Source organism: Misgurnus anguillicaudatus, chromosome 17 (genome assembly GCF_027580225.2).
Source record: "Misgurnus anguillicaudatus chromosome 17, ASM2758022v2, whole genome shotgun sequence".
Taxonomy (NCBI): domain Eukaryota; kingdom Metazoa; phylum Chordata; class Actinopteri; order Cypriniformes; family Cobitidae; genus Misgurnus; species Misgurnus anguillicaudatus.
Window position 1 is genome coordinate 40,058,646 of NC_073353.2, and position 16,176 is coordinate 40,074,821.

The following is a 16,176-nucleotide window of genomic DNA, read 5'->3' on the forward strand; positions in this document are numbered from 1 at the left end:
ACAGTATGTGCTCATACGGGTCATGATGAGAGTCAGATAGAGATGAAATCACATTATGAAACCTTACACAACATGTAGCCTTTTGCATTATGCTACATAAATAATCTTTTGTCATATAGACATACCAGACATTCCTAAAGTAACTTGAAAACTGTACACACAGAATTTGTTAAGTTTTGTTGATGTGCTTTATGATATTTAGATTATGATGATTTCAGAATCCTGTATGTAAATAGATTTTATACTTAAGTTGGTTTGAAATGTCTTTCTGTCTGCCTGTTTGCCTGCCTCTGTCTGTTTTTCTATCTCTGTCTGTTTGTCTGTGCGCCTCTGTCTGTTTGCCTACCTCCGTCTGTCTGTAAGTTTGTTTTTGTTTGTCTGTTCGATTGTCTTTGTGCCTGTGTCTGTCTAATTCAGTCTGTAAATTTGTCTCTGTATGTCTGTCTGTCTGTCTGCCTCTGTCTGTCGTAAACCAACTTACCTTCAACCATATTGTCAAGAGTTTGTCAAGTCTTGTTATATGTGCTCCTGTATAGCTCAGTGGTAAAGCATTGCTTTAGCAGTGCAAAATGTCATGGGCTTGAACCCAAGGAGCACACATACTAAAAAACAAATGTATGTCTGGTAATGCAGTGTACTGTAAGTTGTCTTGGATAGTTGCTTACAGAAGTCGTCTAGTGTTGTGAGTTATTATGATGAACATGCAGGAGGAATTTAATAAGCTCTTGTCTGATCATTTCTTTATAGATAGATCTGCACTTTATGAAGAAGATTCCTCCGGGTGCAGAAGCCTCTAATATTTTGGTTGGAGAGCTGGAGTTTCTTGACAGACCTGTAGTGGCGTTTGTCCGTCTTTCTCCTGCCGTACTACTCAATGGTTTGGCAGAGGTTCCCATCACTACCAGGTGACCGACTCACTTTCTCACCTGTTACTAATATAAACTAAAACTTATCTGCTGGTGGGTTGAGATCTGTTTTCAATCTAATTATTTAGTATATTTCTGGAACTGCTCAGGTCATTAATACATTGCAGTGTTTTTCATATCTTTAATTACTTTTGTGCAATCAACAAATTGATTTTCTGTTTAAAATTAAATGGAATTGAAATCATTGTTTACTAATCAAGCAAAAAAGATTTATTCCTGTAATATTTTCGGACCTTTCAGGTTTCTGTTCATTCTGCTCGGTCCGTTGGGTAAAGGAGCTCAATATCATGAGATCGGCAGGTCAATTGCAACCTTAATGACAGATGAGGTAAGAATGGATGCTGTCACATTAGGGGTCTTTGTTTCTTCTTTCTGTAAAAATGTTTATGAAAAAATTATTCAAACAGAGACTGACAGCCTCAGTTACCATTTACTTTAAAGGGGGCATTTTACAAGACTTTTTAAGATGTAAAATAAATCTTTGATGTCCCCAGAATACTTATGCCGAGTTCTAGTTCAAAATATCCCACAGATATTTTTTAATAACACTTTGTGGGTATGAGACAAAATGTGCCGTTTTGGGTCTGTCCTTTAAATGCAAATGAGCTGATCTCTGCACTAAATGTCAGTGCCGTGGTTGGATAGTGCAGATTTAGGGGCGGTATTATTATAATAAGATCCCTTTCTGACATCACAAGGGGAGCCAAATTTCAATGACCTATTTTTTCACATGCTTGCAGAGAATGGGTTACCAAAACTAAGTTACTGGGTTGATCTTTTTCACATTTTCTAGATTGTTAGACACACTGGGGACCCAATTGTACCACTTAAAAGTCTAATAAATGCAGATATAAAGAGAGTCAATGATGACTGTGCCTGTGTGAGTCTGAGACCCATATTAAATCACTTGCAACTCAAAACATTGAGCAGGTTTTTTCACTGAAGCATTTTTGCTGTCATGTTGTGCTGACACGATATGAAACTCCTGACGTCTTTCACAGCTCAGCAGAATCTCTCTCACTTACTATCCGAGGTGGAGAGGCAACTCACAGAACAGCCTTAATAGCATGCAAATGATCTAGAGATGCATCCATGTGCCAGGATGCTGGTTCATGTTGCTATGGCAACCTTTAAAGACACTACTTAAGATGATGAAAATAAAAATAACCACTGTATCCAGGCCTTCTGTATATGGGTCAAAACACAATACTGGTCTAGGACTGAATGCCTAAATGTAGTGCTTTTTGAAAATGGGCATACTGCTGTTTTCACAACGGTAGTGCAATTGCCATCATACATGGATGATTATATTATCCTGGTTCCTCTTCTAATGGTAAAAAGGAGCAGATTTAATTTGCATTTACATTTTAATATATTTGAACTGAAAGGCAGGCATGTGATTTAAAACCAGTATTAAACGGGTATTTCGGGTACACGGGTACATCCACACAGACATCTCACATTTTCTCACATCGCATCATGCACTTCATCTCATATTATTTATTTGATGATCTAAAATGTTCTTTTTTATATTACTTTTTTAGGTTTTCCATGATGTAGCATATAAAGCTAAAGACCGCAACGATCTGATCGCTGGAATTGATGAATTTCTTGATCAGGTCACAGTTTTGCCGCCGGGAGAATGGGATCCATCCATCAGGATAGAGCCACCAAAAAACGTCCCGTCCCAGGTCAGTGATAAACATGCCTAAAAAAACTTTTAACACAAACGTTTGGTGTGTGTAATGCACAAGTATAAGTTGAGTTAAAGCGGACATTTATATTGTGATTGTGAAGAAATGTACAATAGTGCACCTCATGAAGTTGGTTGAAAGATGAACTACTGTGCTATGTGCATGGACTACTTTAAAGAAGCTTAAATATAATAAAGTTTTGTATATAACATAGATTTGGTCTCTACATATCTCCTTTACTTACATTTGTTCATAATTTATGTAATGGGTAGTGTAGCTGCACAATAACCTTGAAGCCGCCAAGGAGCTGAGTGGAAAGCAATAAAATCATGACACGTCAATCATCCTTGCAGTTTGCTGTTTATTCTCCATCCATTTAAAGAATGTTTTAATATAGCAAAGTATAACAGTGATTTGCTCAAATCAATACTGCTTCTCAATGAATATATTATTATACAGTGATTACACGATGATTGTACGGTAAACCCAAAAAATATATGCACCTGCACTCAACCCCATTCTTCCAAAGCTACACACAGGTGTTTTAATAAAGCAATAAGCCCCAAGAAGCAGTGGGTTACCTTACCAGTGCATTTTATAACAGCTAAGGGGCATTGATAAACCCCCTTAGCTGTTATAAAATGCACTGTAACCCCACTGCTTCGCGGGGTTTATTGCATTTATAAAACGGTTACTTCATATGCATAGCGGAGTTTCATAAAATTAAACACAAATAAGTTGTAATTATATTAGTACAAATATTACTGTTCCGCCAAACAAAGTAGTTCCTCAGAATCAAGTGTGGCTGCAACAGAGCGCAATTCTCAACAACAACAAAAAACCCGTTTCATCCTACCTTCATTTGTTCTCTTATCAGTTATCACCAAATTTCTGGCTAAAAGCGGAGATAATTCCATTTTTGTGAAGAACTTTTGTGAAAGATCAGATTCAGAGCCATCAAAACTTACAGGTCACGCTAAATCCACCACAACGCTGTTGTGTCGAGTGAATGCGTCAGTTTTTAAATTGTGCAAGATTGCCATCTAATTGATAATAGCGGAAATATCAATTTAAGACAAAAACAACTCAGAGAACGTTTTCTCTTTATTGACGAAATGACTCAACAATATTTATTGACATTTATCTGGATATCGCCATAATTGTGCAATTGTATACAAATTAAAAATATGATTAAAGAGTGTGGTGTTTATTTTCATAAATCAGTACGTAGCAACAGTGGCGCAGTGATACTTGTGATGTGGTCTGAATCGTGGGTTTACCGGGGTATTTTATCACGGCTTAAAACGCGTTTCAACCAATCAGAATGAAGAACCAGAACGAGCCGTTTTATAATGTAACGTAATTAATGACGCCCCTATTCTCTCACGGTCACATCACATACACTTAACATGGCTCCTATAGGTAGTTTGTGTTGTATGATGGTTGTGTAATTGAAATGAAAATAGGCCTATTATTGTATTTATCAAAAATGTTACCAATGGTTAATAGTAATGAAAAGCCAATTTTATATGTTAACAGGTCTACCTTGTCTTAGTTGAATAATGGTCTACCCGCATTCAGAAACGTACTAAAAGTGCTAGACATTCTGAACATCTCCGTTTCATAGAAATTCCTCCTTTAGAAATGCCCGTCAGAAAATGGCCCAATCTAAACAACGGATAAATATTACGTAAAATGCATCTTACTGCCACCCACTCTCATTTAGTTTCCTCCCCGTCAAAGTAATTTGCATACATCCGGCCTCTCGCCTCCAACGGGAAGTAAATTACAGCAGTGTTCATGAAATTAAAAACAAAATGGCAAGTCACGTTCTACCCAGCATTCCAGTTCGTTTTTTTATGACCTTCCCTCGCCAACTTCCCTCAGTCTCGTTCACTCGGATGTACGTCATTGCTTACGTTGTACGAGTGCCCACTACTGCTAGAACACTTGAAGTGGGTTCAAATGGATCGCCCTAAGCCCTTGATCACATGGAAAGTGGAGACCGCCCCCTCCATGTGCAAAGCGGGAGTTGCTGACGTGACGTCACAATCGTGTTGCATTGTGGGATATGAAGCTGCATGAAGTGTACATATGAAGCAGACTCGCTCCCGCGAATACCCCGTTCAATCATTCTATGTCACATTTAAAATAAAATCCTTGCACTATCATACAGCCGCGGAAAAAATTCAGAGACCATTTCAATGATCCCTTTCAGTTTTTAAACAATTAATAGTTGTGTTTAATGATAATTTTTGTTTTATTCTTTCAACTACCGACAACATTTCTGCCATATTCTTAATAAAAATTATGTTTTTATTAGGGCTGTCAAAAGATCACGATTACTCGCATACAAAATAAAAGTTTGCATAATATATTTGGATGTGTATTTTGTGTAATTATTTTGTATATATAAACAAATACACATATATAAGAAATTTAAGAAACATGTTATTTATGTATATATCTTATATATACATGGTCACAAAACATCTACAAATGATGAGTAACTCATTCCCTGCATGCCTTCTTCAAAAGGTTGCCGGTCAGCATTTTTTGTGATTTTCACAAAAGTTTCACAAAATGCCTTCCAGAAAAATCTTCTACAAATACATAAACATACACATATATCAAATGAAAGGACAAACCCTCTGCTTTCAAGCAAACAAACTTTTTATCCTATCTTCATTTGTTCTCTTTTTATAACCTCTCAAATTTTAAGCAAAAAGCTGAAATAATTGCACATTTGTAAAGGAATTTTGTTAGAGATCAGAGTTTAAAATTAATTTAATTAGTTTTTGAGTAAATTTTTTATAAATTGGGCGCCATCTAGTGGATAATAGTGGAAGTACAGATAACCGTAAAAACTCGTCAAGAAAAGGGAAAACATTGGCAGGGAGATGTTTTCTCTTAATTGACAAGATAACTCCTCAATGGCGGTCAAAGAGTTAAAGTCAAAACTGGAGTGGTCTCTTAATCGGCGGTGTACTGTACATTATATATGTAATAACTACACTGGTTTTAAACTATCCCACTGTCTAGGTTATAAGTATTTAAAAAATGATTTACAGTAAAATTCAAATTAGGATTAATAATTTGTGCTTTTTTAGAATAAACAAAAATGAATAACTGAGTGTTTTTCAGTGTTGTAAACATCAGAACAAAGACACAAATGTAAGAAACTTATCAGTTTACAGTAAGATACTGTAGGCCTTCCCAAAGTAATCTTATGTAGGCTAAAATCTTTGCAAATTCAGTGATAACTTCTTCCTCAAAAGTTTTCACTGTTTCATCAAGTCCAGGCAGATCAAACTGTAGAAAAGATTAAGTCTGATGCTTGCTGTCATGTCTGATACAGGAACAGACGTGATGTATGTCTCTATATTTCCTTCTGTTTGGTATGATAGGAGAAAAGAAAAATCCCCGCGGTCCCTAATGGAGATCTGGCAGAGACAGAAGAACATGGTGGTCATGGAGGCCCTGAGCTTCAGCGCACCGGGAGGTCAGTCTGGAGTGTGTGTGTGTGTGACGTGTTTTACACACACACGCACAGAGTCACGCGTGTGAATTTGTCAGATCACTAGGAAAGAAAAATCTCACTAATAGGAGAAATCATTGACACTCTTGGTCAACGATGTGTCTATTTTCTTTTCTTTAATACATTTTGTAGCCATACCTGAGCAGTCAAACAATCTTTATTTTATTTGAACATGTAGTGAAATGACAAATTATAATGTAGAGTATTGAAGATGATGGTTTCGAGCCGTGCCACTGAGGACCAGGTTTTCAACTCTCCAGTGAACTGGACAGACGCCATGTTTGACATTTGGTCACACTCTTCCCGTTGAGTGACAGTTTTCACAACTTTGACTGACTTTCTCTCTTCTCACAACAAAAATCCCTTCTGTTCTCAGATGCCTCTTTTGTCCCAAATGGTTTTCAGTGATTGTGTCTGATCAGCCTTTATTAATATTTCTGTCCTAATCACAAATTCACAGCTTTTATTTCTCTTAAGGTTTGGTATGTACTGGTTTAATATCATCCACTGTATATTTAACATAGCTTAACATGAACTGGCCAAAAACATGCATCAATGCAGAACTGTACTGTATACATGTATGTTTTTTTCTATTGATTTGCTCATCTCTTATATCAGCGGTGATCAAATTTAAGAAGTTTAAATTATTGTTGCAGTACTTTATCAAGTTACCAGCCAACTGGCAAGTGACTCTTTATCATCCAAAGCCAATTTTTGCTTACATTTGGCACCTGGAGAGTGTTAATTTTATACCATGCTTTAAAATCCCTCTAAATGTGTAAAATAGCTGTAAATCACTACATTGACTTTAAGCTTGTTTTCCGCCTCATTCGCACGATCAGAGGGCGTTAATGTTGTGCGTCTGGGATTTGTTTTTCCTTCAGGTTATTTGGTGGGCTTTTTCGGGATTTGAAGAGGAAGGCTCCACATTTTCTGTCTGATTTCACCGATGCGTTCAGCCTGCAGTGTTTGGCTTCGTTTTTGTTCCTGTATTGCGCCTGCATGTCTCCTGTTATTACTTTCGGAGGTCTGCTGGGAGAAGCCACAGAGGGACGCATAGGAAGACATGAAAAGATATGCTGTGCATATATAAAAACACATATACAGAAAAAACACATTTAAAGAAACCAGAAATTAAAATGTTATCGTGATTACGATTAGATGTAATGCAAGATAGATGTTTATTTTTCATGCATGTAACCAAGTATGCTCTTGAAATGTAATCTGTATGACTTCTATGCCATATTGTAAGTCTACTGAAGTCATATAAAATAAGCTGTGTCTGGTTTGAAACCTCGGCTTGGTCTTGAGGTCTTTCTCATGCAGGTTAGGTGAACTGGAAATGCCAAATTGTCCTTCCTCAACTTGTGGAAAGATTAACCGTGAATATAGATAATTCACACTGTTTCAATAAATACCAATAAACAGCCACATTCAACATTGGTAGTGTTGGTAGTCACAACTGCTGTGTTCACACTACGCCAACGAACGGCAATAAATGTACGAACTGTGAGAAACCACATGCATGCATATTAAACATGTTATATGGCATTAATATCATAAACCCAATTACAGCATTTATTCAGTTTGTCAGTAATAACTTCTGATAATTCAATACAACATGTTTAGTCTGCAGAAAGCAAAGCCAACAGGGGTGCAACACCATATGCATGTATCTTTCTATTCAACCTATGTTAATAAAATCTCATTTCTATAATTTGTTTAAATAAGTTTTCTGTGTGATGTATTTTCAGAGTGCCATTGAATCTCTGTTTGGAGCCTCTATGACTGGGATTGCTTACTCACTGTTTGCTGGTCAACCTCTCACTATACTGGGCAGTACTGGACCTGTTCTGGTGTTTGAGAAAATACTGTACAAATTCTGCAAGTATGTCTGATAACTTTTTTGGTTTATATGAGATTAATTTAATCTTGCATACATAAATGGTATACATTAAAGATTTTACACTAGCATTTTTTATATTTAATGTCATATAGAGTATTAAACGGGCAATTCCACAGAATCAGTGCCATTTGCATGTTGTAACTCGACAAATTTGAAGTTCATTTTTTTAACAATAAATCTAATAACACAGATATTTTACTTTTCAAAATGATTATTGGTCAAATTTCAGGTAACTTGTTGATTTTATAATATGGTTTCGTAATGAAGTACGGAGGTATTTTGGTAACATTTATTAAATATGTGCTAATAGCATGAAGACAGACACTGAGCTAGTTCTAGTACTTTACCAAAATCTTTTATTCTGAAATAAACTGATAACATCAAAGAAATAATATGAGTAACAGGACTGGGCTGGGTTTCCCGATAACGATTAAACTTAGCACTTAAGAGCGCTTTCTACGAGCTACTTAACGAATATTCGTTGTTCATTTACGTGCGTTTCCCAAATAGCACGAAGTGTGAAAATCGTGCAATATATACGCCAAATTCCACTTTGGCGTGCATATGATACGCCAGTCCTTCCCATTCACTTAAACGTTGCATCTTTTTTTTGTCGTTTTATTTATTGGTTTCTCAATTTTTTTGCTTTTTTTTACCATTTTCACTTGGGTTTAGGGTTAGAACAACTTTTCGTTATATAAAAATGACATCCTAACCCAAACCCCAACTCTAACCCCAACTCCAAGCAACCATGGCTTAAATATAGACAAAAACATGGAGAAACCTGTATATTAAATAACCTCATTAAGCAAATCTAAAATCTAACCCTAAACCCACGCGAAAATGGTTTAAAAAACAGTGTAAATTTTTTTTTTTGCTTTTTTTCAAATGCAACAAAAATAAAGATATCTGAAGAGTTTTATGCTTTATATTTAAAGGTGAAGTATAGAGATAAAAATGCTGGTTTTTAGTGTTGTATGTAGTTTTTTATTAATGTTTTCAATTATAGTTTAAATTTGGTGTTAAATTAACATGTAGGACACTTTGCTTAAAAATAAAATGTTTTGTAATTTTTTTTTTTTTTGCATTTTTATACACATGGTGTCCTGGGAAGATAAAGGCACCAATTCAGTGGAATGGCCCAAATTCCAGAGCTAGACTAGTTATGGAAAAATGCTTTTATGAATTATTTGTCCCGGCCCGCACCACTGTATCTATTTTTACAACCTGCTCCTCGACCATCAAATAGTACTAGGCATTGTAAAGTAAATGAAAACAGGCTTTATTTCAGCCTAAAAGTGCTTGAAGACAGCCATTAGATTACATCGCCACGTAAACTGGCAACAGCATACGCTTATATGAACCAGCATGATCATATTAATAAAAAATAGTATAATGATAAACATTTTCAACATATTCAAAGCAGCGTTTGTATTATCTATTCATATATTCCCCACCTTAATTTCTCCTGCACCTCGCTTTCATCTTCACTTTTTTTCTCCGTTTGTTTTGTTGTTGTGGCTAGCAGTGCAAGCTGCTTGGCACATTCATGACGTTAGTCGTGAGGCCAAAGGTTTAGAGAAATCACTCAAGTTACGTTGCTAGGTAGCCCTACGTATTTTAACATTATCAAACTTATGAAAATATATTTGTCCTAATACCAACAAACATGTTGGTATTAGGACAAATGCAACGTACATGTTTTTTATTTTGTTTTAATTACCCACCCCACAAATAAAGTGACAATTTCTTTAACCCGACCCGCGCATCGTTAATTAGTGCTATCAGGCCTCCAACTCATCTGTAGATCTGTCTCATCTAAAACACCTTCGCAACCCCCTAGCAACCAGCCAGAACGCCCAAGCAACCACCTTAAATATGCTAGCCACCACATCCCAAGGCCCTAGCAACTACCTGGCAGTACCCTATAGCAACCACCTACAGTAAAACTCTTCAGCAGTCGCTTAGCAACCAGCCAGAGAACCATAAAAACTAGCGACTGCAGCATCAATCTAGCAATCTCTTCATTCTCTCCTATTAACCACAGATAACCTTCAGACTGCCTTTTAATGCATTTCTAGGTTCGGCTCATGCCAGTTGTCTTCAGTTAACCTTCAGAGCATCTTTTAACAGGGTCTGTGTGTTTGCAAGGAATATGAGCTGTCGTACCTGTCTCTCAGGACGTGTATCGGGCTGTGGACGGCATTCCTCTGTCTTTTGCTTGTGGCCACCGATGCCAGTTCTCTCGTATGTTACATAACCCGATTCACAGAGGAGGCCTTCGCATCTCTCATCTGCATCATATTCATATACGAGGCCTTGGAAAAACTCATACATCTCGGGGAGACCTATCCCATCAACATGAACAACAATCTGGAGAAAATGACCTCATACAGGTGAATGCTACATGATCTTATTATCACAACATTTAACTCTTTCCCCACCATTGGCGAGTTTTCTCGTCAATTAAAAGAAAACATTTCTCTGCCATGTACGCTTTCCTGATGAGCTTTTACCCAATTTATAAAAAGCGGAAGCAAAAACTAATTTACCAAAATTGAACTTTGTGTATGTTTTGGATCTGTTTGTTCTGAATCTGATCTAAAAAAAAAATTAATTTACACAAATGCAGTTATTTCAGCTTCTTGCTCAAAATTTGGTATTTTTAAAGAAACTAACAATAATTAGCTCGATTTACTAAAAAGTATAGTGCATCATTTTTGCATCCTTCCTTAAAAAAATAAGCTTAAACTGCTTAAAATTCCATGTAAAACTTACTTAAAAATTGCTTAAATTGCTTAAAATTCCATGTAAAACCTACTTAAAAATTGCTTAAACTGCTTAAAATTCCATGTAAAATGTACTTAAAAATTGCTTAAATTGCTTACAATTCCATGTAAATCTTACTTAAAAATTGCTTAAATTGCTTAAAATTCCATGTGAAACTTACTTAAAAATTGCTTAAATTGCTTTTTTAGTAAATCCAGCGTTATTTTTTTCAGTGTACCCATATTTAAAAAGGTTATAAAAACAAATGAATATATTTATAGAAGAAATTTTTCCTGGAAGGCATTTTATGAAACTTGTGAAAATCACAAAAAATGCTGACGGGCAACTTAAAAAAAAGGCTGGCGGCGAATGAGTTAATGCACTTCAAATCATTAATCAGTTTGCTTCAGTATTATAGAAATGAAAAGTGATGTGTGTAATTTCTTTGTGTATTAAAAAGTGAATGTGCTCCTGTAGATGTTCATGTATCGAGCCTGAAAGCCCCAGTAATGGCACTCTTCAGTACTGGGAGAAGAACAACATCTCTGCTTCTGAGATCTACTGGGAGGCTCTGGAAGTTCAGGTCAGATTTCATGCGACTTCATGGACATTATATGATGCTTACCGTGCGTTTAAGATGCATATTTTATTATCATGTAAATTCCTTGTGAATCACTGGTATAGCTGAAATATACAGTATATAGTATGGGTATCAGTTATGGTCAGTGTGTTAATATATTCTTTTATATATATCTCTGTTTGTATTTCCTTATGTTTCAGGACTGCATTGAGAAGAAAGGAGAGTTTTTGGGATCTGCCTGTGGTCCTCATGGTCCATATATTCCTGATGTCCTCTTCTGGTCCGTGGTTCTCTTCTTCTCGACCGTGGCCATGTCAGCTTTTCTTAAAGAGTTCAAGACCAGTCGCTACTTTCCCACAAAGGTACCGCTGTCGTTTCCCGGCATTGGTGAGAGCTGCATTTGATCCTCATAGATAGACTGAGTCTGGTGTAGATGTTTGTGCACTGGCGCCCTCTGGTGTTACTGCAGACTATCTACTGATGTTTCTCGTGCATGTTTTCTGCAGGTCAGATCCATCATCAGTGACTTTGCAGTCTTCATCACTATTGTTACTATGGTGCTGTTAGACTACGCTATAGGGGTGCCATCACCTAAACTGCAGGTTCCTAATGAGTTTAAGGTATGTGTGTGACTACAATACAATAATTAAAATGATTTATGCACAAGGGGCATTTACTTTTTTAGAAATAAAAGGTCACTGGGGCAGTAGCATTTATGAAGTTCCTAATATGTATCTTTTCGGTACAGATATGTATATATTTGGTTCCTCTGAGGTACTAATATGTACTTTTTGGTGCAAAGGTGCACTTTTTGAAAGGGTACTGCCTCAGTGACAGCTAGTGACTGTTTCTTGAACATTTTTCTGACTGTGTAGTTTTGGGCACATATGATGGTAAAGTAAAGATACAGGGACAGAGATTTTTTGCTACTTGTTTAAATTTTATGATCACTGGCTGAATATTTTCCAACCAGCGCGTCTAGGTAACTTGAAAGGTTTGTGCTTTCTTTAAAACAGTGGTTCTCAAACTTTTCGGCATGCACAAGCCTCCCCCCCCATGTAGGGTACATTAATAAACCCCAATAAAAAAGACTTAAAACTTAGATTTTAAATTTATCAAAACATTAAATAATATGTAGTGCTGTTGGTTATGGCCTTATTTTTTATAAGATTAATTACACAGAATATATGAGATTTTTTTTTAAATGTCATAAAACTGGGACCCCCTGGCACCGTCTCTCGCCCCCCAGTTTGAGAACCACTGCTTTAAAAGAAATGTCTCACAGTTTGATATTTTTCATCTTAACACAATGACCTTTTTTTACATTAATTGCAGCTCAAATGTCCAAGTACTTTCAATCTGTAAGAAAAGATTTTAAAATAAAGTCTGATTTTGTTTTCTAAGCCGACTCGTGATGATCGCGGGTGGTTCATTAACCCGCTGGGTCCAAACCCATGGTGGACGTGTGTGATATCACTCCTTCCTGCGTTTCTATGCACCATCCTCATCTTCATGGACCAACAGATCACAGCTGTGATCATCAACAGAAAGGAGCACAAGCTCAAGGTTTGATCTCTTACCTTGTCACATATAGGAAGCTTAATGCTATTGAAACAAAAACACATTAAATATCTCACTGTTGTGAATCACACCTGTTGAAAGGATAGGATATGAATATATTTGGTCTCTGTCCCGGCAGAAAGGCTGCGGGTATCACCTGGATCTGTTCATTGTTGGCGTGATGCTGGGCGTCTGCTCTCTGATGGGGCTGCCGTGGTTTGTGGCCGCGACCGTTCTGTCCATCTCTCACGTGAACAGTCTGAAACTGGAGTCGGAGTGCTCGGCACCCGGGGAGCAGCCGAAGTTTCTTGGCATTCGAGAGCAGCGTGTGACGGGTCTGATGATCTTCCTCCTCATGGGCTGCTCTGTTTTCATGACCTCAGTGCTGAAGGTCTGTGGTCTGTATGAATGATGAACCCATTGTCATTTCTAAAGCAAAGATCATTATCTTTAAGAACTAGATAATGTGCAGAATATAAAGTATTTGTCTTACAGGAAAAAAAATACATGACTTACTGTGTATAACGTTTTTTACTGTATTTCGACCACGTGGTGTTAAACACAGGTGTAAACAGGGTCGAACGTTTTTTTGTGATCGGTCACTCAAACCACAAAGGTTGTCATGAAAATATTGGTAGCACTTTACAATAACATAGTATTTGTTAACAATTAGTTAATGCATTAGGTAGCATGAATTATCAATGAACAACACTTCTACAGCTTTTTTTCATCTTAGTTTATGTTAATTTTGGCATTTACTAATACATTTATAAAAATAAGCGTCATAACTGTTAACATTAGTTAATGCACCATGAACTAACATGAATAACTAATATTAACAAGAATTTATAAATGCTGAAAAACTATATTGATTATTTTTTGTTTATGTAAGTTAATGTTTACTACTTCAACCTTATTGTAAACTGTTACGCACACATTTAAAGACATGAACACTAATAATTATTAATATCCCTAAGATCAGTGTTCAGGTTGAGGGGGGCTAGGGTGGTCCTAGACTTCCTACAGCATTGAGGGACCCCCATAAAGCACAAAAATATAAATTAGGGGGGCCCACTGGTTTTTATTCAACTTAAAATACTACATGAATTTAAAATTCTCGTGCTGCGCTGTCACAAAGCGATACTGTCCATTATTTCTCCCAATTTCGCAATAAACTGATTTAGCTAAATAAACTAACTAAGATTTCTGTCTGAAATAAATGTACACTTTCAAGTGCGCCACACGCTGTTTTATGTAGGAATTGACCTATTGTTAGATTTAGGATTGGGTTAGGGGCTTTTAAAAGTTCTTCTAAAACAATTATTTTACACTTATTTGAGGGGAAAAAATGGTTACCGTTTGAGTTAAGGGTAATTTGGAGTTTCTTTGATTAAAACAAATAAATCTTAGCTAGGGGCCCACATAGTTTTTGACATAATTTGAACACCGCCTGAGGTGATGCAATGGGTTTTGTGAGAAAACATTTATATTTCAAACTTAATAAACTCTATGTTCAGGAGAGAGTCGAGGTAAAGCGAAGGACATCTGAACCAACGATACAAAAACCAATTGCTTCCCCTCTAAAGACATTTAATAACTATATGGATTCGCTTTTGATGGATGGATGCGCTTTTGGACCTTTGACAAAGGGCCACTATCCAATGCCATTATAAAAAGAGCCAGGGTATTATTTATTTGTTTATCCCTGTCTGACTGTGTTAAAAAAAGTTACACCTAGGATGGTGTGAGGATGAGTAAAATATGGGCAAATGTTCTTTTAATGCAAAAGTGATGTGGTTCACTCTAAAAATGGCTAGGTTATTTTTGACCCATAATGGGTAAATATTGGACAGAACACGTGCTGGGTTAAAAATGACCCAATGTTGGGTTGTTGTTATGCAACCCTGGGGTATAATAACCCAGCATTGAGTCAATTTTTAACCCAGCATGTCTTCTGTCCAATATTTACCCATTATGGGTCAAAAATAACCTAGCCATTTTTAGAATGTTGTTTATTTTTTTGTGAGCTTTGGGTGATCAGATCCCAGATATTTTTGGATCACGTTTGCACATGTATTTGCTCTGTCTCTATATGATGCGATCACCTAAGACAGATGTTAATACAAGATGCAAACAGGCCAGTAAAGAGAAGTAATGAAGTGCAGTTTGACTTATTTATCCTTTAACCTAAGTCACTGTATATTTTCTTTAGTTTATTCCCATGCCGGTGCTGTATGGAGTTTTTCTGTACATGGGAGCATCATCTCTGCGAGGAATCCAGGTAAAGCATTATAGACACCTGAGGAAACAGATTCATTTGGCTTATATCTGCATTTATTATTTAGGAAATCTCCTGCGAGTTGACCTCTAATGTATCTGTTCATTCATCATTTAGTTTTTTGATCGTTTAAAGTTGTTTGGCATGCCGGCCAAGCACCAGCCGGACTTCATTTACCTGAGACACGTTCCTCTGAGAAAGGTTCACCTGTTCACCATCGTCCAGCTGAGCTGTCTGGTTCTCCTCTGGGTCATCAAAACCTCCAGGGCTGCCATCGTCTTTCCTATGATGGTAAATATAGTTTATGTTAAACGGGTTTCATGATTATATTACAAATATGTGTGTCAATTAACTCATTCCGCGCCAGCTCTTTTTTTATAAGTTGCTGCCAGCATTTTTTTTGTGATTTTCACAAAAGTTTCACAAAATGCCTTCCAGGAAAATTTTCTTCTATAAATATATAAACATACAAATATATCAAATGAAAAAACAGAACAGAACAGAAATCTAAATATGGGTAGATTTCTTCAAAAATACCACATTTTGAGTAAAAAGCTGAAATAATGGCATTTTTGTAAAGGGATTTTGTTAGAGATCAGATTGGCAGGGAAATATTTTCTTAATTGACGACATAACTCATCAATGGCGGGGAAAGAGTTAAATGTACGCATCATAGATTTATTCAGAGTTTGTCAGGCATTGCATGGTTTTATTATGATGATTTACAAATTAACTTATGGTCAATGTTTTAGGTTAGGGTTAGGTTAGGGTTAGGGGTAGGTTTCAACACATTTATTTTTTATTAATACTTTCATCTACATTTGATAATTATAATATAATAATCATCAAAATAAGAAAATAACACTAATATGTAGGAAGAATTAAGGAAGTAGGGGAATGAATGATAGATGAATATATCACAATA

General features: G+C 36.4%; 1 protein-coding gene across 2 annotated transcripts in view; it reads left to right on the forward strand.

Moving 5' to 3' along the window:
- Positions 1 to 16,176, forward strand: part of slc4a10b (solute carrier family 4 member 10b) — a 69,835-nt gene that overhangs the window by 45,169 nt on the left and 8,490 nt on the right. For both annotated transcript variants that reach the window (XM_073854761.1, XM_073854760.1), the window contains 14 exons: positions 748 to 905; positions 1,167 to 1,254; positions 2,471 to 2,617; positions 6,028 to 6,122; positions 7,043 to 7,217; positions 7,913 to 8,041; positions 10,210 to 10,460; positions 11,311 to 11,416; positions 11,614 to 11,775; positions 11,920 to 12,033; positions 12,818 to 12,979; positions 13,113 to 13,364; positions 15,186 to 15,254; positions 15,369 to 15,542. In XM_073854761.1, coding sequence (XP_073710862.1) covers positions 748 to 905; positions 1,167 to 1,254; positions 2,471 to 2,617; positions 6,028 to 6,122; positions 7,043 to 7,217; positions 7,913 to 8,041; positions 10,210 to 10,460; positions 11,311 to 11,416; positions 11,614 to 11,775; positions 11,920 to 12,033; positions 12,818 to 12,979; positions 13,113 to 13,364; positions 15,186 to 15,254; positions 15,369 to 15,542 — 2,082 coding nt within the window. The remainder of the gene's footprint in view (positions 1 to 747; positions 906 to 1,166; positions 1,255 to 2,470; positions 2,618 to 6,027; positions 6,123 to 7,042; positions 7,218 to 7,912; positions 8,042 to 10,209; positions 10,461 to 11,310; positions 11,417 to 11,613; positions 11,776 to 11,919; positions 12,034 to 12,817; positions 12,980 to 13,112; positions 13,365 to 15,185; positions 15,255 to 15,368; positions 15,543 to 16,176) is intronic.